At 54.1% G+C, this 24409-nt stretch overlaps 1 protein-coding gene and 1 non-coding gene across 2 annotated transcripts in view; both read left to right on the top strand.

Annotated features, from left to right (window-relative positions):
- The window catches only part of LOC128931980 (mediator of RNA polymerase II transcription subunit 24), a 32052-nt gene extending 13162 nt beyond the window's left edge, over positions 1-18890 (top strand). Inside the window, 24 exon segments of the mRNA XM_078372742.1 lie at positions 43-116; positions 478-710; positions 855-911; positions 2373-2484; positions 2625-2775; positions 3054-3167; positions 4037-4075; positions 5737-5819; positions 6112-6198; positions 7503-7614; positions 8396-8538; positions 9392-9429; positions 9877-9959; positions 10309-10487; positions 10600-10699; positions 11312-11487; positions 14473-14737; positions 15041-15222; positions 15344-15434; positions 15716-15734; positions 15737-15814; positions 17730-17810; positions 18084-18232; positions 18369-18890. Coding sequence (XP_078228868.1) covers positions 43-116; positions 478-710; positions 855-911; positions 2373-2484; positions 2625-2775; positions 3054-3167; positions 4037-4075; positions 5737-5819; positions 6112-6198; positions 7503-7614; positions 8396-8538; positions 9392-9429; positions 9877-9959; positions 10309-10487; positions 10600-10699; positions 11312-11487; positions 14473-14737; positions 15041-15222; positions 15344-15434; positions 15716-15734; positions 15737-15814; positions 17730-17810; positions 18084-18232; positions 18369-18485 — 2763 coding nt within the window. The 3' untranslated portion in view covers positions 18486-18890.
- On the top strand, positions 9708-9811 carry LOC128932304 (small nucleolar RNA SNORD124). The gene has a single exon (XR_008481948.1). It is a non-coding gene; the product is annotated as a small nucleolar RNA SNORD124 (small nucleolar RNA).
- Positions 18891-24409: the final 5519 nt, after the last annotated feature.

Below are 24409 nucleotides of genomic sequence, written 5' to 3'. Positions count from 1 at the left end.
GAACGGGGGCGTTCCGTAGCATCTCCACGGTTCTTTCCGCAGTTTGATGACTTTTCCCGGGACCTGTGTGTCCAGGCTTTGCTGGACATCATGGACATGTTTTGTGACCGTCTGAGGTAAGGCAGGGGTAAGGGGCTCACAACGTTCCAGCCTTGTCTTAGTGCAGAGGTGAAGCTCCTAGCACACAGACCAAGACCAGCTCTGGGTTCTCACGTTTTTTCACCCCACCTGCCCATCCATGCTCACCCATCCCCTCCTTTCCTTGCTCCCTTAGGACAGATATTTCTCTGTCTGGAGTAGCTCATTTGAAATCTTGTCCAGTAGAAGCCAAAGGGGCTAAGCGTCTTCCCCAGGACTTTGTTAGCTTCTCAGCCCTAGTTCCTAGTAGGGAAGTGCAGGGACTCTGGGGAACATTGGGGTGGGTTGGATTTCAGCCATTGGAAGAACAGAGCTCTGATTTTGCATCCTTCCCGGTAGCTGTCACGGCAAAGCTGAGGAGTGCATCGGACTGTGCCGAGCCCTTCTCAGCGCCCTCCACTGGCTGCTGCGCTGCACGGCAGCCTCTGCAGAGTGGCTCCGGGAGGGGCTGGAGGCCAGCACTCCAGCAGCTGGGGAGAAGCAGCTTGCCATGTGCCTTCAGCGCCTGGAGAAAACCCTCAGCAGCACCAAGAACCGGGCCCTGCTGCACATCGCCAAACTAGAGGAGGCCTGTATGTCCCCTGATTCCCCTGAGCCCCACCTGCCACTGCTGCCATAGCCGGTCCTTTAATTGACAAGGGAGAGGCAGGATGCCACCCCACTTCTTTCCAGCAGGATCTGAAACCATCCCACTTCCTTTTTTTTCTCCCCATAAGCATTGCACACATCCCAGGGACTTGGGCAGGGTGGCACCCGAGCCAATCAACCAACAGGTATTTACTGAGCATTGTCGTACTCCCAGCACTGTGCTAGGTGCTGGGGCGGGGGGTGGGGGGGGCTATCAAAGGAGCATGTGGCAGGGTCCCTGCCCTCACCAAGCATAGCTGCTAGTGGGTAGCAAGACTAGTATGTCACAGATGTGGAAAAAACTAGAGGACAAGACAAGCACATCGTCTGTTACTGTGTTTGTCTCCATGTACTCATCGTCTGGAAGCAAATGCCTCTTGTATTTGAATATTACCTAAAATGCTCCTTGGAACACAGGCCTGTCTGCTGTTGGGCCTGTTGGACCATAGGCCTCTTGCCTCAAGTTCAGATGTTAAGTGTGAGTACTCTCCGGAGCCTGAGAACAGACAGAGCACCTGGCGGGAGGGAAGATGCCAGTATTTCCAGCAATGGGGTCCTAAGGCCATAGTCTTGCTCCTTGAAGCCCACGTGGCTTGGGACCCCCTACAGATCTCTTGTTCTCCAGGGACAAGATTGCTAGAATGGGTTACTCCCGAGACTTTAGGACCTGGTTGGAGAGCTTGTTTTAGGACTAGTGTATTTATTTCTTCCCCAAGTATGTTTTACTGCCTGTGAAAAGTCCAAAAAGACAATCATTATATAAAAATGGACTGCGTTGACAGCTTCTTACCTACCTTGACCCTTGATAAATGTTTACTGGCTGAAAATCGGATGAAGACTGAATTTTAATGGCTCTCAGGTCTTGTCTTTTTTTCCCCTTCTGTGCTCCATGGAGGTTAATGGGCTAGTTGGTGCCATTATTCATCATTTGACCCTCTGGAATTGTAACTAGGAGAAGTAACTTATAATTCAGTGCTAACTGATATGGCTTAGACCATGAGTATGGGCATTAGGAAGGAGAGAACAGTGAGTTAGACCAGTTGGGTGAGTTGCTAAAGGAACTGGGGCTTGAACAGAGGGGCTTGGAGCATGGTGGGAGTTTGAGAGAGGGTGTGTGAGAGAGGCCTTCAGCAGGGGAGGGCAGCAAGTGTGCTGCCTAGATGAGGGAGTGGTTGAGAATGGGGAGGCCATTCAGGGACCCAGCACCCCCAGGGGAGAGGGACAGCCTCGCAAGGCTGGATTTAGAATCCGCCCACTCCTCGAGTGATTTGCGGCCACACTCCCTGTTCCAGCTACTGGACTCTAACCTCCCTCTGCCTCTCTCTCCTGAGCCTGTGTGATGCCACACCTTGTGAAGTCAGCTGGCTGTGTCCCCTGGAAGTCAGGCCTTTGGAAATGGTCTCTAGGGTTTCCAACTCTAGGTGCCCACCCCTCCTCTGGAAACAGTGCATGCTGCCCTCAGGCCCCTGCCTCCCTGTTGTCCTGAGGGGAAGCCTTCCTGTGTGGTTTTGAATGCCAGAGGGGGTGCCAAAATCAAAGAGTTTGGGGCCAGGCGCTCCCTCTCCCCTGTTTCCCATCCCGTTTCTGCACTTCCTTCCGTCTGCCAGCCTCCTGGACTGCCATTGAGCATTCTCTCTTGAAACTTGGAGAGATCCTGGCCAATCTCAGCAACCCCCAGCTCTGGAGCCAGGCCGAACAGTGTGGCACCCTCATTAGGAGGTAGTGGCTCCCTGGGGGATGGTGATGGAGGGAGAGGGAGGACACGCCCTGGGGTGGGAAGATGTGGCACCTGGTGCCATCCCCTCCACCTTCACCTTTGGCCCCTGCAAATGCTGTCCCCTGTGTTTGTGACCCCTCAGCATCCCCACGATGCTGTCTGTGCATGCGGAGCAGATGCACAAGACTGGGTTCCCCACTGTCCATGCTGTGATCCTGCTCGAGGGCACCATGAACCTGACAGGCGAGACGCAGTCCCTGGTGGAGCAGCTGACGATGGTGAAGCGCATGCAGGTGAGTGACTGAGTGGTTCTCCCTTCCCCAAGGTGGGCCAGCCTTTTGGGGGTAGGAGGGAGGATTCTTCTGGCTCTGTGGGTTTCTCCTGCTCTGTGATGGATAGTGGGTGCCGGGCGTGTACACTTATGTCATTGGACCTTACACCTCTGGTTCTCAGCACAGAGCTGGGCAGTGACTGCCATGCAGTCTCTGACCCAGCCAAATCCTTGGGTGTCCATAGAGGGATGACGGGGTACAGGCACCCTCTTAGGCCTCAACCTTGGCTCTTCCCACAGCATATCCCCACCCCACTTTTTGTCCTGGAGATCTGGAAAGCTTGCTTTGTGGGGCTCATTGAGTCTCCCGAGGGTACAGAGGAGCTCAAGTGGACGGCTTTCACTTTCCTCAAGGTACCAGGGACGTGAGCCAGTCTAGGAATGGTTCTCAGGAAGAGCAGCGGCACCCTGGACCTCTGCCCTGTGTTTCTCCCTGCGGGCGCTGGGCCCAGCCTGCCAGGTATCCCAGTGCACGTTCCCATTGATCATTTTCTCTAAAAGTGCCAGGGCTATATTTAGCCCATGTGGCAAACTCTGTTGTTTCCCGCCACAGAGGTGCAGTTTAGCTTGGTCCTCAGACAGATTGGTGTGGGGCAGTGAGGGGAGCCAGGGAAAGGGGCCCCAGTCCTCCTTGAAGCTGGGGATCTACTTTTGCTTATGGCATTTTTTTTCTGAGCAGAGGTGCAGGGTCCCTGTGTCCTGTGCCTCGGCCTGGGGGCATAAGGGACCTAGGTGCCTACTGGCTGTCATTTAGCTCTTTTTTTTTTTTGAGATGGAGTTTCATTGTTGTTACCCAGACTGGAGTGCAATGGCACAATCTTGGCTCACCACAACCTCCGCCTTCTGGGTTCAAGCAATTCTTCTGCCTCAGCCTCCCGAGTAGCTGGGACTACAGGCGCGCACCACCATGCCCAGCTAATTTTTTTTTTTTTTGTATTTTTAGTAGAGACGGGGTTTCACCTTGTTGACCACAATGGTCTCGATCTCTTGACCTCGTGATCCACCTGCTTCAGCTTCCCAAAGTGCTGGGATTATAGGTGTGAGCCACAGCGCCCGGCCTTGGCTGTCATTTAGCTCTAAGTGTGCTCTCACTCCCAGGGCAGGACTGTTCCTGTCTCTTTCCTTGGAGGAGGGGGTTGCGGGGAGGTCTTCAGGGGTAGATGAAAGAGAAAAGAAACAGATCTTGCTGTTTTTCCCTCTGCCTCACCCCCTTGATTCCACAGGTTTTGGTGAAGTTGAAGAAAGACTTTCATGGGGACAAGGTGAGTTGAGGAATTGAGATGGAGTCATGGGAGCAAAAACAAGGGCAAGGGAAGGGTCCTTCAGGCCCCAACCGGGCAGTGTTCTCATGCCTGGAAGAGAGCTGGATGCATGTGTGCATGTGTGCACCTCAGTGTGTGTGTGCTTTGCTGTGTATGTGCTTTAGTGTGTGTGCTTCAGTGTGTGTGTGCTTTAGTGTGTGTATGTGCTTCACTGTGTTTCAGTGTGTGCACCTGCTTCAGCATGAGTGTGCTTCAGTGTGTGTATGTTTTAGTGTGTGTGCTTCAGTTTGCGTGTGTGCTTCAGTGTGTGCATGCGCTTCCGTGTGTGCTTTAGTGTGTGTGCGCTTCAGTGTACATGCTTGTGTGTGTGTGCTTCAGTGTGTGTGTGCTTCAGTGTGTGCGCTTTAGAGTTTGTGTGTGCTTCAGTGTGTGTGCACTTCAGTGTGTGTTCGCTTCAGTGTGTGTGTGCTTCAGTGTGTGTGTGCGCTTCAGTGTGTATGTGCGCTTCAGTGTGTGTGCGCTTCAGTGTGTGTGTGTGCTTCAGTGTGTGTGCACTTCAGTGTGTGTTCGCTTCAGTGTGTGTGTGCTTCAATGTGTGTGCGCTTCAGTGTGTGTGCGCTTCAGTGTGTGTGTGCTTCAGTGTGTATGTGCGCTTCAGTGTGTGTGCGCTTCAGTGTGTGTGTGCTTCAGTGTGTGTGTGTGCTTCAGTGTGTATGTGTGCTTCACTGTGCGTGTGCTTTAGTGTGCGTGTACTTGTGTGTTGCGCTTCAGTGTGTGCTTCAGTGTGCGTGTACTTCAGTATGTGTGTGCTTCAGTGTGTGTGTGCTTCAGTGTGCGTGCGCTTCAGTGTGTGTGCGCTTCAGTGTGTGTGCGCTTCAGTGTGTGTGTATGCTTCAGTGTGTATGTGTGCTTCAGTGTGTGTGTGCTTCAGTGTGCGTGTACTTGTGTGTGTGCGCTTCAGTGTGTGTGCTTCAGTGTGTGCTTCAGTGTGCGTGTGCTTCAGTATGTGTGTGCTTCAGTGTGTGTGTGCTTCAGTGTGCGTGCGCTTCAGTGTGTGTGTGCTTCAGTGTGTGTGTGCTTCAGTGTGTGTGTGTGCTTCAGTGTGTGTGCTTCAGTGTGTATGTGTGCTTCAGTGTGTGTGTGCTTCAGTGTGTGTGTGTGCTTCAGTGTGTATGTGTGCTTCAGTGTGTGTGTGCTTCAGTGTGCGTGTACTTCAGTGTGTGTGCGCTTCAGTATGTGTATGTGCTTCAGTGTGTGCGCCTGCTTCAGCATGAGTATGCTTCAGTGTGCGTGTGCTTCAGTTTATGTGTGTTTCAGCATGTGCACCTGTGTTAGAGTGTGTGTGTGCTTCAGTGTGTGTGCGTTCACTTCAGCGTGTGCGTGCACCCACAGCATATACCCAGGCTCCAGGCAGAAGGCAGCTAGGCAGCTCAGGCTGATGCCTCCAGCAGTCAAGCTTGCCTGAGATGATAAGGGCCGGGTGGCGCTGTGGGGAGCAGTGATGCCGCGTACTTCTCCCCAGCCAGTCGCTGGGAGCCAGCGGTGGGCAGGGCCTGCTTACAGGCTGTGTATCCAGCAGCGTGTCCTTGTGAGCCTGCACTGCAGGCTGAGGGAGGAGCAGAGGACCTGGAAACCAGGTAGACACTTCTGTCTCTTTTTAGGACTTCACTGAGGATGTCAACTGTGCTTTTGAGTTCCTGCTGAAGCTCACACCCTTGTTGGACAAAGCTGACCAGCGCTGCAAGTATGAGCTCCCCTGCTCACCCCTGCCCTACTGGAAGGTGTTCTGGGCTCTTCCCTGATCTGCGCCTGAGAAGCTTCAGGGGACTCTGTCCCCTTGTTCACTCCCCTTGGCAGGGGCAGGAAGCAGCAGCCCATAGTTGTCAAGTCCCCAGAGCCCCTCTACTGTCCCTCAGGCACTCCAGATTTTCCTCATCCTGAAAGAGGGAGGAGGATGCTCAGGGACCTGCTGCTCCCTCTGCCTCCCAGCATCCCAGCCAGGTGCACAGTTCCCTCAGCCTCTTTCTCCCTCGCAGCTGTGACTGTACAAACTTCCTGCTCCAAGAATGTGGCAAGCAGGGGCTTCTGTCTGAGGCCAGCGTGAACAACCTTATGACTAAGCGGTAAGTGTGAGCGCACCTGGGCTACCCCAAGAGCCCCTTGATCTCTTTCTTGTTACGATGGGCCTGCTGGGTGCCTTTCAACCTTCTGTCTAAAGTGTAGGCTGCAAGTGACTGGGATCATGCCTCAGGGTACAGGGAACAGGAAGGAAAAGAAGGCACCAGTGTCTTCAGACCAGAGTTTTACACTCTTAGTCACTGCTCTTTAACTCATACCCATCTTTGTGATAAAAGTAAAAACCCTAGGCCGGAGGCGGGTGGATTACTTGGAGGCTAGGAGTTCAAGACCAGCCTGGCCAACATGGCAAAACCCCATCTCTACTAAAAATACAAAAATCAGCTGGGCATGTGGTGTGCACCTGTAATCCCAGCTACTTGGGAGGCTGAGGCATGAGCATTGCTTAAACCCAGGAGGTGGAGATTGCAGTGAGCTGAGATTGCACCATTGCACTCCAGCCTCGGCAACAGAGTGAGACCTTGTCTCAAAAAAATAAATAAATAAAAATTCTGAATCTTCTTTTAATCTTAAATCTGCTTTCAGAGCATTTAAGATGAATCATAGGCTGGGCGGGGTGGCTCATGCCTTAATCCCAGCACTTTGGGAGGCTGAGGCAGGTGGATCACAAGATCAGGTGAAACCCCATCTCTACCAAAAATAGAAAAATTAGCAAGGTTTGGTGATGCGGCCTGTAATCTCAGCTACTCAGGAAGTTGAGGTAGGAGAATCACTTGAACCCAGGAGGCAGAGGTTGCAGTGAACTGAGGTCTTACCACTGCATTCCAGCCTGGGCAGTGAGCGAGACTCCGTCTCAAAAAAAAGAAAAAGACTAATGATAAATTGCCAGGTGCAGTGGCTTATGCCTGTAATCCCAGCACTTTGGGAGGCCAAGGTGGGCAGATCTCCTGAGGTTAGGAGTTTGAGACCAGACTGGCCAACATGGTGAAACCCCATCTCTACTAAAAATACAAAAAATGGCGAGGCATTGTGAGCGCCCAGCTACTCGGGAGGCTAAGGCTGCAGCCTGAGAATCGCTTGAACCTGGGAGTCAGAGGCTGCAGTGAGCTGAGATTGTTCCACTGTACTCCAGCCTGAGTGACAGAGTGAGACTGTCTCAAAAAAAAAATACTAATGATAAATCAGTGATTGCGATATTGACTATGCTTCCATAAACTTCACTCCAACCTTAGAGGTTCTTATGTGTGTCCCACCTCCTCTGTGCATTTGCTTCTGGGCTTGAACAAGGGAATGTGTCAAGAATTTCTCTCCATTCCTCTTCTCTTCCTTGTATAACTGGTGATGTCCACAGAAAAGCAAACCGGGAGCACGCACCCCAGCAGAAATCGGGAGAGAATGCCAACATCCAGCCCAACATCCAGCTGATCCTCCGGGCAGAACCCACTGTCACAAACATCCTCAAGGTGAGTATGCCCTTCCCTGGTCACCACGGTCTTTCCTCTTCCCAGTGCTCTATCTGCTTGCAGATAAATAAACAGAGGCCTCAGACCTCTGTTGCCTTTGGCTTTTACACATAGTTGCTTTGGAGGTAGTGAAAGGGGAGGCAAGGGCAGCTACCACTGAATGGTAACCCATGGGAGCTTCATTTGTACATCAGGCGCTGCAGTAAGCACTTTCTCTTAGGCTGTCTCAGGGAAACAACAGAGGCCTGGGGCGTGGTGGCTCACACCTGTAATTCCAACATTTTGGGAGGCTGAGGTAGAAGATCACTTGAGGTCAGGAGTCTGAGACCAGCCTGGCCAATGTGGTGAAACTCCATCTCCACTAAAAACACAAAATTCACCTAGTGTGATGGTGCATACCTGTAATTCCAGCTACTTGGCAGGCTGAGGCAGGAGAATCGCTGAACCTGGGAGGTGGAGATTATGGTGAGCTGAGATTGCACAACTGCTGCACTCCAGCCTGGGCAATAAAGCGAGACTCCATCTCAAAAAAAAAAAGGAAATGACAGAGAAGTTCCCAGCTGTGACCTTGCCCACCCCAACCTTACCACCTTCATACCAGTGTAGATGACAGGGATGGATCGGAGAGCAAGGATAAGTTTTAGGAACAATTTTCCAGATTGAAATCAGAAAGCTGTAGATTACATTCTAGGTTGTGGAAGAGAGAAGATGTGGCTAGGCTGTATCTTGGGTGGGAGGTCTTCAGTGTTCTTCAGGACTTGATTTCCTGTCCTGTCTCCAGACAATGGATGCAGACCACTCTAAGTCCCCGGAGGGACTGCTGGGCGTCCTGGGCCACATGCTATCCGGGAAGAGTCTGGACTTGCTACTGGCTGCTGCTGCTGCCACTGGAAAGCTGAAATCCTTCGCCCGGAAATTCATCAAGTGAGGAAGGCCAAGCTCCTGACCCCAGGGCATGCGGGGAAGCCATGCGTGTTGGCAGGAGGTAGCAGGGTAGGAGTCAGGTGCCTGGGTCTGTGTCTCGTCCAGAGACCCACGGGCCTAGGCAGAGCACCCTGGCTGGAGATCTTGTAGAAAGGACCTGTTCTCACAACCTAAGTGTTCTTTTCTCTTCAGCTGAGGATGGAGTGGATGTGTTTGGTAAAGAGATGAGGGTAAAGGTTGAGGCGTTGAACACTGGACGTGGAGGCATTCCGAGTATGCCCAGTTATTAATAAGCAGCTCTCAAATTCTGTTGCCTTTTCTGGTTGCCCTAGAATCTGACATATAGAACATGGTACCATTCAGTGAGCCGTTCTCTAGGCCATGGAAATCTTCTCACAATGGCTCACGCCTGTAATCCCAGCACTTTGGGAGGCCAAAGCGGGTGGATCACGAGGTCAAGAGATCAAGACCCTCCTGGTCAAAATGGTGAAACCCCGTCTCTACTAAAGATACAAAATATTAGCTGGGCATGGTGGTGCGTGCCTGTAATCCCAGCTACTCGGGAGGCTGAGGCAGGAGAATTGCCTGAACAAGGAGATGGAGGTTGCGGTGAGCCGAGATCGCGCCATTGCACTCCAGCCTGGGTAACAAGAGCGAAACTCTGTCTCAAAAAACAAAACAAAACAAACAAACAAACAAATAGTAATACTTTTCCTGTAGCAGCATGTCTCCTTTTAAGTTTAACCTGTAACTCAGACTCTAGCGACCACTCTCTGAGCATGTGTAGCCCCCAGCGCCCAGCTACTGCTCAGCTCGTGCTCTGGTCAATGCAACCTGTCTCCATTCCTTTCAGTTTGAATGAATTCACAACCTATGACAGCGAAGAAAGCAGTAAGTCAGCCCTGTGCATCCGCAGGCCCAGTGGGATCTGAGGAGGGGTGTGGAGGGAGAGTGTGGGAGGGAGGAGGGTGTGCGGGAGGGAGGAGGGCACCTGGGCTCAACGCGGGGAGGCTGTGCTGCCTCCTTAGAGCCATGACTGATGGAAGCTTCCACAGAGCTCAGAAGTGGGTAATGCTAGAGAAGGATTCTTCCCAGACCATCCCTGTGTCTCGTTTCCCCCACCCCTTATGACTTGGTTGGGTATGCTGGAAGAGGGTGCTGGGGGCCTTTGGTCTCAAGGAAGGGATGATGTTCCAACTGAGACTCAAGAAAAGGATTCTGAGCCTCAGAGATTTGAAGGAGCCACGTGGTCCCTTACCTTCCTAGAGACAAATCCTGATCCCCATCCACCCAGACATGGGCTCTCCCTGGTAGCTCAGCTGTCCTGTCCTTCCACAGCCAAACCGGCCTCTGTCCGGGCCATGCTGTTTGACATCTCCTTCCTCATGCTGTGCCACGTGGCCCAGACCTATGGTTCAGAGGTGAGGAAGAGGGGAGTGGCCGGGACGGGGGCTCAGGGGAAGAAGGTAACCCGGAATTCTCCCCACCTCACCACCCGCCCCGCCACAGCCTCTCAGCCAGTCGGTATTGTGGGCCTCAGAAACCAAGTGCCCACCCGGGCTGGAGTCTGCAGAGGCCCCCTTCAGCCTCATGCTACACTGACCACTAGGTGGCAGCATAGGCCCTGTCTGCCTCCGTTGGACCGGTTTGTCCCCAGTCTTCAGGCTGGGCTGGAGCAGCAACGTGACAGGAAACAGTGCAGCCCCAGGTCTAGCGCTGGCAGGCGCCGCACCCTCCACTCGGCTGGTGCCCCCTCTTCCCCTTTCCCAGGTGATTCTGTCTGAGTCGCGCTCAGGAGCTGAGGTACCCTTCTTCGAGACCTGGATGCAGACCTGCATGCCTGAGGAGGGCAAGATCCTGAACCCTGACCACCCCTGCTTCCGCCCCAACTCCACCAAAGTGGAGTCCCTGGTGGCCCTGCTCAACAACTCCTCAGAGATGAAGCTGGTGTCAATGGCCCAGGCGCCCATTCCAAGGGTGGTGGTGGGGGCACGGCCAAGACTCTCTCCCTGAGCCTGTCCCCTGCTTCCCTGTGGTGACTTCTCCCACGCACATCCACAGGCAGATGAAGTGGCACGAGGCCTGTCTCAGCATCTCAGCCACCATCTTGGAAATCCTCAATGCCTGGGAGAACGGGGTCCTGGCTTTCGAGTCCATCCAGGTAGCCCCGCCTTCCCAGCAGCCTTTGTTCCCGTGAGCCAGCCAGTGATGGCTTGTTATATTTCATGACAGCAAAAAGACCTTTAATCCAGGAGCTCATGTGTTTTGTTTGTTTGTTTTGAGATAGAGTCTTGCTTTGTTACCAGGCTGGAGGGCACTGGAGTGATCTCGGCTCACTCAACCTCTGCCTTCTGGGTTCAAGTGATTCTCCCACCTCAGCCTCCCGAGTAGCTGGGACTACAAGTGTGTGTCACTACAACTGGCTCATTTTTGTATTTTTAGTAGAAACAGGATTTCACCATGTTGGTCAGGCTGGTCTCGAATTCCTGACCTTGTGATCTGCCCGTCTCAGCCTCCCAAAGTGCTAGGATTACGGGTGTGAGTTACCACACTTGGCCCAAGGAGCTCATGTTTTGATATTGATCTTTTGTATAATCTAGTCTTAGCCACTCCCTCTGGCCCAGGTAGCTCTGGGAAAAATCAAACTCGTGGAGAGAGGTGTGGAATGTCGCTGGGGACTCCACCAGCTGCACTTAAATACCCACAGAGGCTGAGAAGGTGATGGCCCAGGAATGGGAGATAGATGGTACCCATCACCTTTCCTCTCCCCTAGAAAATCACTGATAACATCAAAGGGAAGGTGTGCAGTCTGGCGGTGTGTACGGTGGCTTGGCTTGTGGCCCATGTCCGGATGCTGGGGCTAGATGAGCGTGAGAAGTCTCTGCAGATGATTCGTCAGCTGGCAGGACCACTGTTTAGTGAGAACACCCTGCAGTTCTACAATGAAAGGTCAGTAACCCGCCCTCCCTTCTCAGGCCCAGCAGGTGTGTTGTGAGAAGTCCATCCAATAACAAGCACCCCTCTCTTCTGACCTTCGCAAACACGCTGCTCGATCACTCACTTTCCTGTTCATGCATCCACTCACCTGACTCGGTCAACACATAGTGTGTCTCTGTGGCAGAAACGTCTGTACTCCAGCACCTGCTGTGTGTCAGAAATGCAGATCCCAAACAGCTATGATCCTGCCCTCAGATTCTCAAGTTCTAGACAACTAGCTCTCCAAAGAACAAAGCTGTGTAACTGTCTAGGAACTAGAAACATGTCTGGAGATTTTACAGGCCATCCCCCACCCCCAGTTATCTTTTAGGACAGTTTCCTGCCCTGGCTCTTCAGTTTTTAATTATAAAAAGCACATAAGATTTGCCATCTTAACCATGTTTAAGTGTCCTGTTCGGTAGTGTTCAGTATATTCACACTGTTGTGTGACAAGTCTCCTCCAGAACTTTCTTCTTACGTCTCTGAAACTTTGTATCCACTGAGCAACTTCCCATTTTTTCCTCCCTCCAGCTCCTGGTAACTACCATTTTACTTTCTGCATCTAGGAATTTGACTACTTATATATATATACATATATTTTTTTTTTTTTTTTTTTGAGACGGAGTTTCGCTCTTGTTACCCAGGCTGGAGTGCAATGATGCGATCTTGGCTCACCGCAACCTCCGCCTTCTGGGTTCAGGCAATTCTCCTGCCTCAGCCTCCCGAGTAGCTGGGATTACAGGCACACGCCACCATGCCCAGCTAATTTTTTGTATTTTTAGTAGAGACAGGGTTTCACCATGTTGACCAGGATGGTCTCGATCTCTTGACCTCATGATCCACTGGCCTCTGCCTCCCAAAGTACTGGGATTACAGGCTTGAGCCACCGCGCCCAGCCTATAATTTTTTTTTTTGGGGGTGGGGACCCAGACCAGAGTGAGTTCACTGCAACCTCAAACCTCTGGGCTCAAGTGATCCTCCCACCTCAGCCTCCCGAGTAGCTGGGACTACAGGCCCACACCTGGGTAATTTTTTCTATTTTTTGTAGAAACATGTTCTTACTATCTTGCTAGGTCTTGAACTGCTGGCCTCAAGTGATCCTCTCACTGTGGACTCCCAAAGTGCTGGGGTTGCAGGCATGACTCACCAAGACCTGATGAATTTGACTACTTTTTAGATGCCTCATTTAACTGGAATCATACAGTACTTAACTTTTCGTGACCAACTGACTTCACTCACCATGATTTCCTCAAAGTTCATCCATGTAGTAGCATGTGACAGAATTTCCTTCCTCTTTAAGGCTGATTAATACTCTGTTGTGGGCTGGGTGCGGTGGCTCACGCCTGTAATCCCAGCACTTTGGAAGGCCGAGGCGGGTGGATCACTTGAGGTCAGGAGTTCAAGGCCAGCCTGGCCAACATGGTGAAACCTCATCTCTACTAAAAATACAGAAATTAGCTGGGCATGGTGGCAGGCACCTCTAATCCCACCAGCTACTTGGGAGGCTAAGACAGGAGAATTGCTTGAACTTGGGAGGCAGAGGTTGCTGTGAGCCGAGATCGCGCCACTGTACGCCAGCCTGGGTGACAGAGTGAGACGCTGTCTCAAAAAACAAAACAAAAACAAAAAGAAAGAAACCTCTGTTGTGTGGCTATACCGCATCTAGATGATCCCTTCTCTGTGACACTCGAGTTTTTTCCACCTTTGGGCTATGGTGAGTAGTGCTGCTGAGATAATGGGTGTTCACCAGCCAATATGATTTGGGTGTTACCTCGCAAGGGAGCTGTTGAGAATGTCATTTATTCATTTATTTATTTAGTTAGAGACGGAGTCTTGTTCTGTTGCCCAGGCAGGAGTGCAGTGGTGTGATCTCGGCTCACCACAACCTCTGCCTCCTGGGTTCAAGCAATTCTCTTGCCTTAGCCTCCCGAGTAGCTGGGATTACAGTCGTGTGCCACCACGCCCGGCTAATTTTTGTATTTTTAGTAGAGATGGGGTTTCGCCATGTTGGCCAGGCTGGTCTCGAACTCCTGACCTCAGACGATCCTCCCACCTCAGCATTCCAAGGTGCTGGGATTACAGGTGTGAGCCACCACGCCCAGCCTGAAGATGTCTTAATAGAGAGAAGGGAAAGCATTGAGCTGAATGAGGTTTAGGAGGGTCTGGAAAAGGACCTCTCATCTTCCTCTTGCTTCCTTCTTTTTACTTTCTTCTCTCATTTCCGTCCCCCCTCCCCCGCCCCTACCAAATAGGGAGCTTTTGCTCTGATGTAATCCATTCTAAGCTTCCTAAGTCCCATCTGGGTAAGGGATAGAGGGAAGTCTGTGACTCTATTGTGCAGGTGAGAAAAGTGGCTCTAAAAGTCATAGCAGCTTTCCCAGAGCCACCCCGCATTCCAGGAACAGTCAGCACTCGGCCAGGTCTGTATTCACATCTGAAGCCTCTTTCCTTGTGAAAATTCCTGGATATACACTTTTGTCTGCGCAGCTACCAGGGGCTGGGAGGAATCCTGTGGGGCAGCCCTTGGCCCTCTCCTGGAAGGAACTGTTTTCTTTGGGAGGAGGCCAGGGCTGGGCCGGGACCCCCAAGTGGCCCAGGGGGAAGTGATTGTGTTTATTTATGCAGCAAGTTGGCAGGGCCCGGGCCTGGGGAATGGGGGAAGTTGGAGAGTGAGGGAAGAAAAATGTAATATCTGGCTGGAGTGGCCAGGGGGAGGAAAGCCCCTGCCCAGTCCCTGTTTATAGGCTTTGTGCGCTGCAGGTGAGAGACCTGCCAGGAGCAGGGTTGGGGCCAGGTCACCTGGGGGTGTCCCCTCCCCAGCACAGAACTGGGTTAATTCCTGAGGGAGATTTCCATCACCCAAGTCCAGGGGAAAGTCTGGCGTGGGTATTTCCTCACCTCCCCTCCCCTCCCCGCCCCACAGTGGCACCTGAGCCTCAGGTCCTCTCGGCCCCCCAGGGTAGTGATCATGAACTCCATCCTGGAGCGCATGTGCGCGGATGTGCTGCAGCAGACAGCCACGCAGATCAAGTTTCCCTCCACTGGGGTGGACACGATGCCCTACTGGAACCTACTGCCCCCCAAGCGACCCATCAAGGAGGTGCTGACAGACATCTTTGCCAAGGTGCTGGAGAAGGGCTGGGTGGACAGCCGCTCCATCCACATCTTCGACACCCTGCTGCACATGGGCGGTGTCTACTGGTTCGGCAACAACCTGATTAAGGTACTTGGGCTGGAGTGGCTGTGGGCCGACGTGGGTCCTGTGCCCTGGTTCCCCACACCTGGCCTGGTCAGCCAGACTTCCCTGAGAGACTGCGGTGAGCCGGATGGCTCCCTGGGGATGCCTCGCCTTGGGGTTGCCTCCTTGGGGAGCTCTGGCCAGAGGCTGGGATTCGGCCTGAGGGGTGCAGCAGCACCTGGAGCCCCTCTGCGGGCCTTCCTGGACAGCCATGCTGGAGTAGCAGGATGTCAGCGCCTCAGATCCGGGACCCCCAGCTCCTAAACTTCCCCCGTTTCCGTGCACCAGGAGCTGCTGAAGGAGGCGTGGAAGGAGCACACACTGAGGGCAGTAGAGCTGCTCTACTCCATCTTCTGCCTGGACATGCAGCAAGTGACCCTGGTCCTGCTGGGCCACATCCTGCCTGGCCTGCTCACTGACTCCTCCAAGTGGCACAGCCTCATGGTCCCCCCGGGCACTGCTCTTGCCAAGTAGGATTCTCTTTAGAGCTTGGTACCACCCTGGGGGACCAGGCTTTGGGGAGCCCAGTCAGACACAGAAAGCCCCTGTGGCTTCTCTGACTGTCCCCCTTTTTCTGGAACCCTTTGCCAGGCTGGCCGTGAGGTGTGCCCTCAGTTCCTACTCCTCCCACAAGGGACAGGCGTCCACCCGCCAGAAGAAGAGACACCGTGAAGACATTGAGGTAGGGCCCCTCCGTTCACTTGTTCATTTCCTGAGGATTCAGCACTTCCTGAGGGAAGCAGATGTGGTGTGATTAGTCAGGGATCTTCGGGTGGCTCGTATGGCCCCAGACTGCCTGTGGGTACGAGGGGCCTGTAGGATTGTGGGAGGGCGTGAGGAGAGAGGGGCTGAGACCCTGCTGGCCGTGCTGACCTCACTCAAATTGGAGCTCCAGCTCTTTTCCTTGACAGCTGGAAACTGAGGGGTTTAGGAGTATATAACAGTGACTCTCACACCCTCTAGGATTACATCAGCCTCTTCCCCCGGCCGACGTGCAGCCTTCGAAGTTGATGCGACTGCTGAGCTCCAATGAGGATGACGCCAACGTCCTTTCGAGCCCCAGTGAGTGTGTGGGCTGGCGGCACGCTGCTCCCTTTCCTGGGTGTTCACTCCCTGATGCTGCCGCTCTGCCGCTGCCCCAGCTGGAGGCATCTTTGCAGCTGGTCAGAGAGGGTATGGCAGGGACTTGTGCTGATCTATCCCCCACGGGGGTGCTCTGTGTCCTGCCCCTGGAGAAGACGTTGCTGTTCTCGATCCCTGAGGGTTGAAGCTCCTCTGCTCAGGTCCGGCCTGGCCCATAGTTCCACCCCAGCCCCCTGCCCCCTTCCTTACCCCAGGGTTGAGGGGATGACAAGCTACCCAAGTGAGTTCACTGGCTCAGGCACAGCCTGTACCATTGACTCACCAGCTCTGACCTTCCTTCCTTTCCCCAAACATGCCTGGAGAGGCCCAGGCTGGGGCTAAGGGCTACTCCCCACCTTCCCGCCTAAAGAGCACGGCCCCACTACTTCCCTGGAGGTTATCCTTCTCACTGTCCTCTCCTCCCTGCCAGGCTTCCTGTCAAGGACTCCTTCTATGGCATTTAAATTTTCCTGTTTTCAGAGATTTCTCCTGAGCCTGGATGTTTTTCTGAAGGCTTTTAGGGACTATGGGACCAACTACACACTTGATCAGAAGAAAGATGCCAGGTCAGCCGGGCGAGGTGGCTCAAGCCTGTAATCCCAGCACTTTGGGAGGCCGAGGCGGGTGGATCACGAGGTCAATCCCAGCACTTTGGGAGGCCGAGGCGGGTGGATCACGAGGTCAAGAGATCAAGACCATCCTGGTCCAACATGGTGAAACCCCGTCTCTACTACAAATACAAAAAATTAGCTGGGCATGGTGGTGCGTGGCTGTAATCCCAGCTGCTCAGGAGGCTGAGGCAGGAGAATTGCCCGAACCCAGGAGGCGGAGGTTGCGGTGAACCGAGATCGCACCATTGCACTCCAGCCTGGGTACCAAGAGCAAAACTCCGTCTCAAAAAAACAAACAAACAGGAGAAAGATGCTAGGTCTGCCACCTATAAGCCCTGTGACCTTTAGCTCGTGACTGAGCCAGTCCCCGTCTGGGTTTCTCGTCTATAAATGGCGTGTTGTGAGGAGGAAATGCCAAGACCGGCCCCTGGCCCTGTGTGCTCACTACATGTTGGTTTTTCTCTCTCATCTCCATTGGGATCTCCCTGTATCCGAGGCTCCTCTGTGCCGTTTTTATTTTTATTTTTGAGTTGGAGTCTCTCTCTGTTGTCCAGGCTGGAGTGCAGTGGCGTGATCTCACCTCACTGCAACCTCCGCCTCCTGGGCTTAAGCAGTTCTCCTGCCTCAGCCTTCTGAGTAGCTGGGACTGCAGGTGCCTGCCACCTAGCCCGGCTAATTTTTGAATTTTTAGTAGAGATGGGGTTTCACCATATGGGTCAGGCTGGTCTCAAACTCCTGACTTCAGGTGATCCACCTGCCTTAGCCTCCCAAAGTGCTGGGATTACAGGCATGAGCCACCGTGCCCCGCCTGTTTTTTTGAGATAGGGGCTTGCTGTGTAGCTCAGGCTGAGTACAGTGGCACCATCTCGGCTCACTATAGCCTTGTTCTCCTAGGCTCAAGCAGTCTGCCTCAGCCTCCCAAAGAGCTGGGACTATGGGCTTTGGCACCACGCCCAGCTAATTTTTACACTATTTGTAGAGATGGGGTCTCGCTAGTTGCCAAGGCTGGTCTCAAACTCCTGGGCTCAAGCGATCCTCCTGCCTCAGCCTCCCAGAATGCTGGGATGACTGGAGTAAGCCATGGTGCCCAGCCTCCCTCTGTGCTCTTGATCTCAGGGTCTTCTCTGGGCTCTCCATATACCAGTTACATCCGCTGGGTGAAGTTGGGTGGGGGCGTCCCTGGGGAGCACTGCTTTTGCACTTGGCAGGCTGTTTCCCAGCGCTCCATCTGCTCCGTCCCACAGCAGACCGGTCCATGAGCAGCTCCCTGTCAGCCTCTCAGCTCCACACGGTCAACATGAGGGACCCTCTGAACCGAGTCCTGGGTGAGTCCCACCCTGCTGCTGAACCTGGGGCCTCCCGGTGCCCCTCCCTTCCCCTCATGCCCCTCGTTGCTGGCTGTCCTGGCCCCCAGGCTCCTGTCTAGTTCCCCCTTCTCCCCTCCCCAGTTGCCTTTTATATTTTCTCTCTGACCCCTTGTTTTGGGGGCATCCTCAGCACGTCCTTCTTTTCCCTTTTCAGTCCCACCTTCTCCCAGAGCCTGACCTCACCCTCTCTCATGGAACTCCCTTCTGTCACTCTCCCCCCACTCTCCACAGCCAACCTGTTCCTGCTCATCTCCTCCATCCTGGGGTCTCGAACCGCTGGCCCTCACACCCAGTTCATGCAGTGGTTCATGGAGGAGTGTGTGGACTGCCTGGAGCAGGGTGGCCGGGGCAGTGTCCTGCAGTTCTTGCCCTTCACCACTGTGAGTACTGCCCTCGCTGCTCTCCCGCGGGTGCTGGGGCCTCAGGCAGCCCTTGGTGCAGGGAGGGGCCTCTTTCTTCCTGGGACAGCACACCTGCCACCAGCCGTCCTGCAAGCAGCATCTGTCTGTCTGGCAGGTGTCGGAACTGGTGAAGGTGTCAGCCATGTCCAGCCCCAAGGTGATTCTGGCCATTACAGACCTCAGCCTGCCCCTGGGCCGCCAGGTGGCTGCTAAAGCCATTGCTGCACTTTGAGGGCCTTGGTGTGGCCACAGTGGGGGCTGGGGATGGGCCCAGCCCAGGCGCCTTCAAGGGGAACAGTGAGGAGAGATGAGGCATCGTGGCTCACATCTGCCCTACATGGTGCAAGAGCCCCCGCAGCTTCCCGTTCCTGCTCCTGACTCCTGACCTCCAGGATGTCTCCCTGTTTCTTCTTTCGAAATTTCCTCTGAGTCTGCCAGTACATGAGGAGCGTGAGCAGCCTGACCCCTCGGCCCCACGGTCACCCCGTGTTCGCCCACCCCAGTCCAGGAGCAGTCTTATCTCTGAGGAACTTTCTAGATGCAGAGTGTGTATATATGTACATGTATTTTTTTTTGGTAATACGTGAGGGAAGTCTACCTTTGTTTATTTGTAAGTAAAGCTCATGGATCCCTTTGTGACTGAGTGCTGTTCGTGTCAGTGCCATCGGGGACAGGGCACAGCATCCTCTCCCTGGACTCCCTGCTGTGGCAGGAGGGGTCTCTTTCTTCCTGGGACAGCACACCTGCCACCAGCTGTGGGAGCAGCTCACTCCTGTGGTGAGGAGGAGGAGGAGGAGAAGGAGGAAGAGGTGCTGAGGCGCAGGGCTCAGGGTCCTATGTGTGCTTGCTCAGCTGGGGAAGGGCTGGGGGAAGAACAGCTTCCCTTTCTGAGAGCCAAGTTGGCTTGCCTGCTGACTCCTCCCCCAAAGCCAGCTAGCTGTACCCTGAAAAGGGAGAGGCTTTATCCCAGGACCTCACAGTGCTGGGGCAGGGTGGCCTGCTCTTCTGTCTCCTGAACCTGGCCCAACACCGCCCACACTGACTAGCCTGGGATATGATCTGTTGCCTCCAGAAAAGGACGGGGGAGCTAGTGGGAGGCGGGGGATGAGGGGGCTGGACCTTCTTGTAACCTTTCCTTGCCTACTTCACACATCTCTGAGCCGCTAGATGGAGGACTCCGAGCTGGCAGTGGGTGCTTCTGACCCTGCTTTCCAGGAGCCACTGGCAGGGCAGGGGAGATGGGAGGGACCGAGGAGCTAAGAAGTGGCTTGGGCAGATGGTGGAAAGGTGCGGGGGGGCTGGCAGGAGCACCCCACAGGAGTCTTTGGCTGCAGGAAGGCCTCACACCTGTGGTGTGGCCTCTGGACCCCCACTCATCACAGCTCCCCACCCTCCTGGGCTGTGAGCTCAGCCCTCTTCAGCCCATGGGGCTGCCGCAAGCAGGAAGTGGCCAGCTGGGGTGAGTGCAGAGAGTGAGCCTGACAAGGAGAGAAGCTCTGATCCCAGTGGCCAACTTGAACTTGGCTTCCTCTTTGTGGGCAACTTGATGGATGGGCTCAAGTTTATGGAAGATGGTAAATGACAAGGCTGGTGTGGAAGCTCAGCGCCCCCTGGCTTCATCTCGTCTGACTGTGTCCAGCCTATTAAGCCCACCCTGACCCCAGGCTCTCTCTGTTCCCATGGTCCCGGTGCCTGTCTTCCCTACAAGGCTGTGGCTGCTCAAGTGCAGATGCCACATCTGCCTCGTTCCCTGCTGTGCCTCCAGCACTTAGCCCAGCGTCTGCACAGTGCTAACATATATACATACATGTGTATTCCATATGTCTATATATGAGTGTCAGATGAGCTCAGGAACCTTCCTCCTCCCTGCGTCTCCTCCGTGGCTCCCTCCGGTGTCTTCCACCATTCAGCCACCTCCCCAGCCTCTGGCCAGGTCCCAGTTGGACTCAAGAAGAAGAAGGAAGGACATGACTGGAGACAAACACTTTATTATCCTGAAGCTCGGTTACAATGTGACAGTGGAAAGGACGCCGGTGAGTGGGGGGTGAACAGGTGGAGGGTGACAGTCGGTCAAACTTCCTTTCACACACACGCCGGACACGATTCCTCCTGTCTGTTCCCTCCCACATTCCCAGTCCCTGTCCAGCAAGGCGAATGTCCAGGCACCTGCCAGCCTGAAAAAGTCTCAGTCCCGACCCTGGTGGGGGCAGGGCAGGTGTCCCGAGGGCACCAGAAAAATGGGCATCACACGTCAGTGATGTCTGGGCTCTCATGTGGGAAGTCAAACGTGACCCAAAAGTCTTAAAAAAAACAAGATTCCCCAGCAGATTAATAAAAACAAGGGACCCCAGGGCTATGCCTCCCAGCTCTGGCTGCCTCTGCTTGTCCAGGGACCTCACGCCCAAGGGGATGCAGGGCACGCTGTGTAGTCGGTTGAGGCCAGAGTGAGGGGTGCAAGGACCCGGATGGGGAACACTGTGTTTAAATATTAAACAGGGATTTCTTGTCTCCCACATGGGAGACCTGATACTCTCAAGGGCCCCAGGTGCGGACCCTGGGGACCAGGGCCCACTGTGGCTTGTCCCAGCACCCACTGCAGAGCCGTGCAGGGCTGGGGAGCAGTCACAGTAATAAATACTTGGTATTTGCCTATCCACCTCCCAGTCCACGGGATGGGAGGACAGGAGCTTTTTCTCACTGCTACAGGCAGGAGAATGAAACTCAGAAATGGAGGGAAGGGCACAGAGGCCTGGGGCTCCATTCTGCCCTTCCCTGTCTTTAAATATGAGGCTTAAATACTAAATAGCAATAAATACATGGGATGGGAAGGGCTTGGCTCAGGGCTGGGCAAGGTGGCGTAGAACTCGGTGCACCAACTCCAGGATGCTCTGCAGATGGGAGGCCACCAAGAGGCCTCCCACCCGGCGCTGGAAGGCAGAGGGCAAGGCTGGTGTGGCGCCTCGGGTAGGCTGCAGGACAGGGGCTGTTCCCAGCTCTTCCATCTGTGGGGGGAAAGCTGCAATCAGTGGCTGGGCCCTGCTGGGTGGGCATTATTACAAATGAGGAAACGCTGGGGGCTGACAGCACGGGCAGGGCCCATACACAGGCCCAGCTGCAGTGCCTGGAGTGCCAACATGACCTTGGGGACCCTGCCCAACAAGGCTCACCTGCTGCCAGATGGTGGTGGCAAAGTCAGCGATGTGCAGGCACAGCATGTCCAAGGCGGGGGCCAACTCGGGGGAGATCCCTTCCAGGGTCTGCAGGAGGCCCTGGTAGAGGAAGAGGCTGTGGAGCTGCCTCAAGCAGCCTGTCTGGGGGACAGAGCAGAGAGTTAGGGGGTGCTGCTGGAGACACTCCAGTCATGCCCCCAGCTTGGAGCCTGGATACCTGGGGAGCCAGGTGTGTCCCTCCTCTCCTTGCCCCCACCATTAGCCTTGTCCCCTCCTGACACTCACCAGCTGTAGGGCCTGGCTGGGGCATCTGCTCACAGAAACCTGGGGGATGCACAGAGTGCCCGAACAGCACCATCTTCTCAGGGTGGCACATCTTGTAGGTGGCACACTGGGGATGGAAGGATGCTGAGTGAGACTTCTCCTGGCCGGGTCGCCACTCCTCCTTCCCGGGTCCTCCCTTTCTCTGGTCTTTCCCCTCCCTCCACGTTCTGCCAGGCCATTTGGTCCCTCTCTGCCCTGTACCTTCACCCTGTGATCTCATAGGGGTCCTGGTCCCTTCTCCTGACAGTGATACCCACACTCCCATCCCAGCCAGCCCTCCCTAGCACTGTTCGCACCAAGCACTTCCTCCCCAAGTCCCTTCCAGCCTTCCCCAGCTCCATCTTTCCTAATACTCCCCCAAGTCCCTTCCAGAGGATGTTGACCCCATAGTTCCATCCCCCTTAGCTCTCCCCACCAGGGTTCCCTTCACAGCCCTCCCGCAAGCCTCACTCACCAGCTTCTCCTGCAGCTCCGTGCCATCGCCCTGGACCTTCTTCACTTGCTCTAAGCCCTTGAACAGGAAGCTCTGGGGCAGGGAGCTGGCAGGGCCCAGAGGGGCGGCTTCCTGCACTGTCCAGAGTGCACTGTGCCATAGCAGCAGCTGCAGGGCTGGGGACAGAGTGGGCTCAGGAGACATGCTGTCCCCTCTCGGGGACACCGGCGCCTTTAATCCCCATTCCCAGAACAGGGATCCCCAGCCCCTCTGCCATGCCAGCCTCCCTCCCATGCCAGGGCGGGCAGCTGTCCCATCCTGGACCAAGACACTCACCAGCTTCATGGAGCTCTGGGCGGCAGGTCCAGCCATGGGTCTGGGTGGGACTGGGCTGCAGGCTCTGGGTTGTTTTGGGGCCCAGCTCCAGGGGGCCTTTATACATAACCCCATGGAGGCCCGGGACTAAGGCTTAGTAATAACTTCCCAGGATTTATGCAAATTGTGTCCAAGACAATACAGGGGGGTTGGAACAAAAAGCTGTTTGCGAAAGTTTTGTGAAATTGTGGAATCTCAGCTCACGGCGACCTTTGCCTCCTGGGTTCAAGTGATTGTCCTGCCTCCTCAGCCTCCTGAGGCTGAGATTACAGGCACCTGCCACCACACCCAGCTAATTTTTATATTTTTAGTAGAGATGGGGTTTCACCATGTTGGCCAGGCTGGTCTCAAACTCCTGACTTCAAGTCATCCACCCGCCTTGGCCTCCCAAAGTGCAGGGATTATTAGGCGTGAGCCATCATGCCAAGGCATACTATTTTGTTTTTTTGTAGAGACAGGGTCTCCCTATGTTGCCCAGGCTGGTCTCAAACTACTGGCCTCAAGTGATCCTCCTGCCTGGGCCTTCTAAAGTGTTGGGATTACAGGCATGAGTCACCACACCCAGCCAGATATGTTCTTTGGAACATTATTATAGGAAACTAATGGTGCCACTACACTCCAGCCTGGGCGACAGAGGGAGAGATTCCATCTCAAAAACAAAACAAAAACAACAAATCTGCCGGATGTGGTGGCGCGTGCCTGTAGTCCCAGTTATTTGGGAGGCTGAGGCTGGAGAATGGCTTGAGCCCAGGAGTTCTGGGCTGTAGTACACTATGCCGATCGGGTGTCCGCACTAAGATCGGCATCAATATGGTGACCTCCCAGGAGCAGGGGACCACCAGGTTCCTTAAGGAGGGGTGAACCGGCCCAGGTCGGAAACAGAGCACGTCAAAACTCCCGTGCTGATCAGTAGTGGGATCACGCCTGTGAATAACCACTGCACTGCAGCCTGGGCAACATAGCAAGATCCTGTCTTTAAAAAAAAAACAACAAGGCCGGGTGCGGTGGCTCACGCCTATAATCCCAGCACTTTGGGAGGCTGAGGCGGGTGGATCACGAGGTCAAGAGAATGAGACCATCCTGGTCAACAAGGTGAAACACCATCTCTACTAAAAATACAAAAATTAGCTGGGCATGGTGGCGCGCGCCTGTAGTCCCAGCTACTCGGGAGGCTGAGGCAGGAGAATTGCTTGAACCCAGGAGGCGGAGGTTGCGGTGAGCCGAGATAGCGGCATTGCACTCCAGCCTGGGAAACGAGTGAAACTCCATCTCAAAAAAAAAAAAAAAAACATGCACACACACACACACAAACAAATTTGTGTTTACACTATATAGGCTGGGCATGGTGGCTCATGCCTGTAATCCCAGCACTTTGGGAGGCTGAGGCGGGCAGATCACCTGAGCCCAGAAGCTCAAGACCAGCTTGGGCAATAAAGCGAGATCCCATCTCTACAAAAAAATACAAAAATTATCTGGGCATGGTGGCACTTGCCTATAGTCCCAGCTACTTGGGGGGCTGGGGTGACCCGATCATAGCCCGAGCAGGTCAAGGCTACAGTGAGCTGTGATGGCGCCACCGCACTCCAGCCTGGAGGACAGAGTGAGAACCTGTCTCAAAAAAAAGTTATGCTTACGCTACACTGTAGTCTATTAAGTGTGAAATAGCATTATGTTTCAAAACATATCCTATATATGTACATACTTTCTTTTTTCCTTTTTCCTCCTCAAAGAGACACTCTCAGCAAGAAATGTACATACTTTAATTTAAAAATACTTTCTTGCTAAAAATGCTAGCAATCATCTGTGCCTTCAGCAAGTCCTAGTCTTTTTGCTAGTGGAGGTCTTACCTCGTGT

The sequence above is a fragment of the Callithrix jacchus genome, chromosome 5 (genome assembly GCF_049354715.1).
Source record: "Callithrix jacchus isolate 240 chromosome 5, calJac240_pri, whole genome shotgun sequence".
Taxonomy (NCBI): Eukaryota; Metazoa; Chordata; class Mammalia; order Primates; family Cebidae; genus Callithrix; species Callithrix jacchus.
Note: the sequence above shows the minus strand (reverse complement) of the source record. Positions and strands in the feature narration are given on the sequence as shown.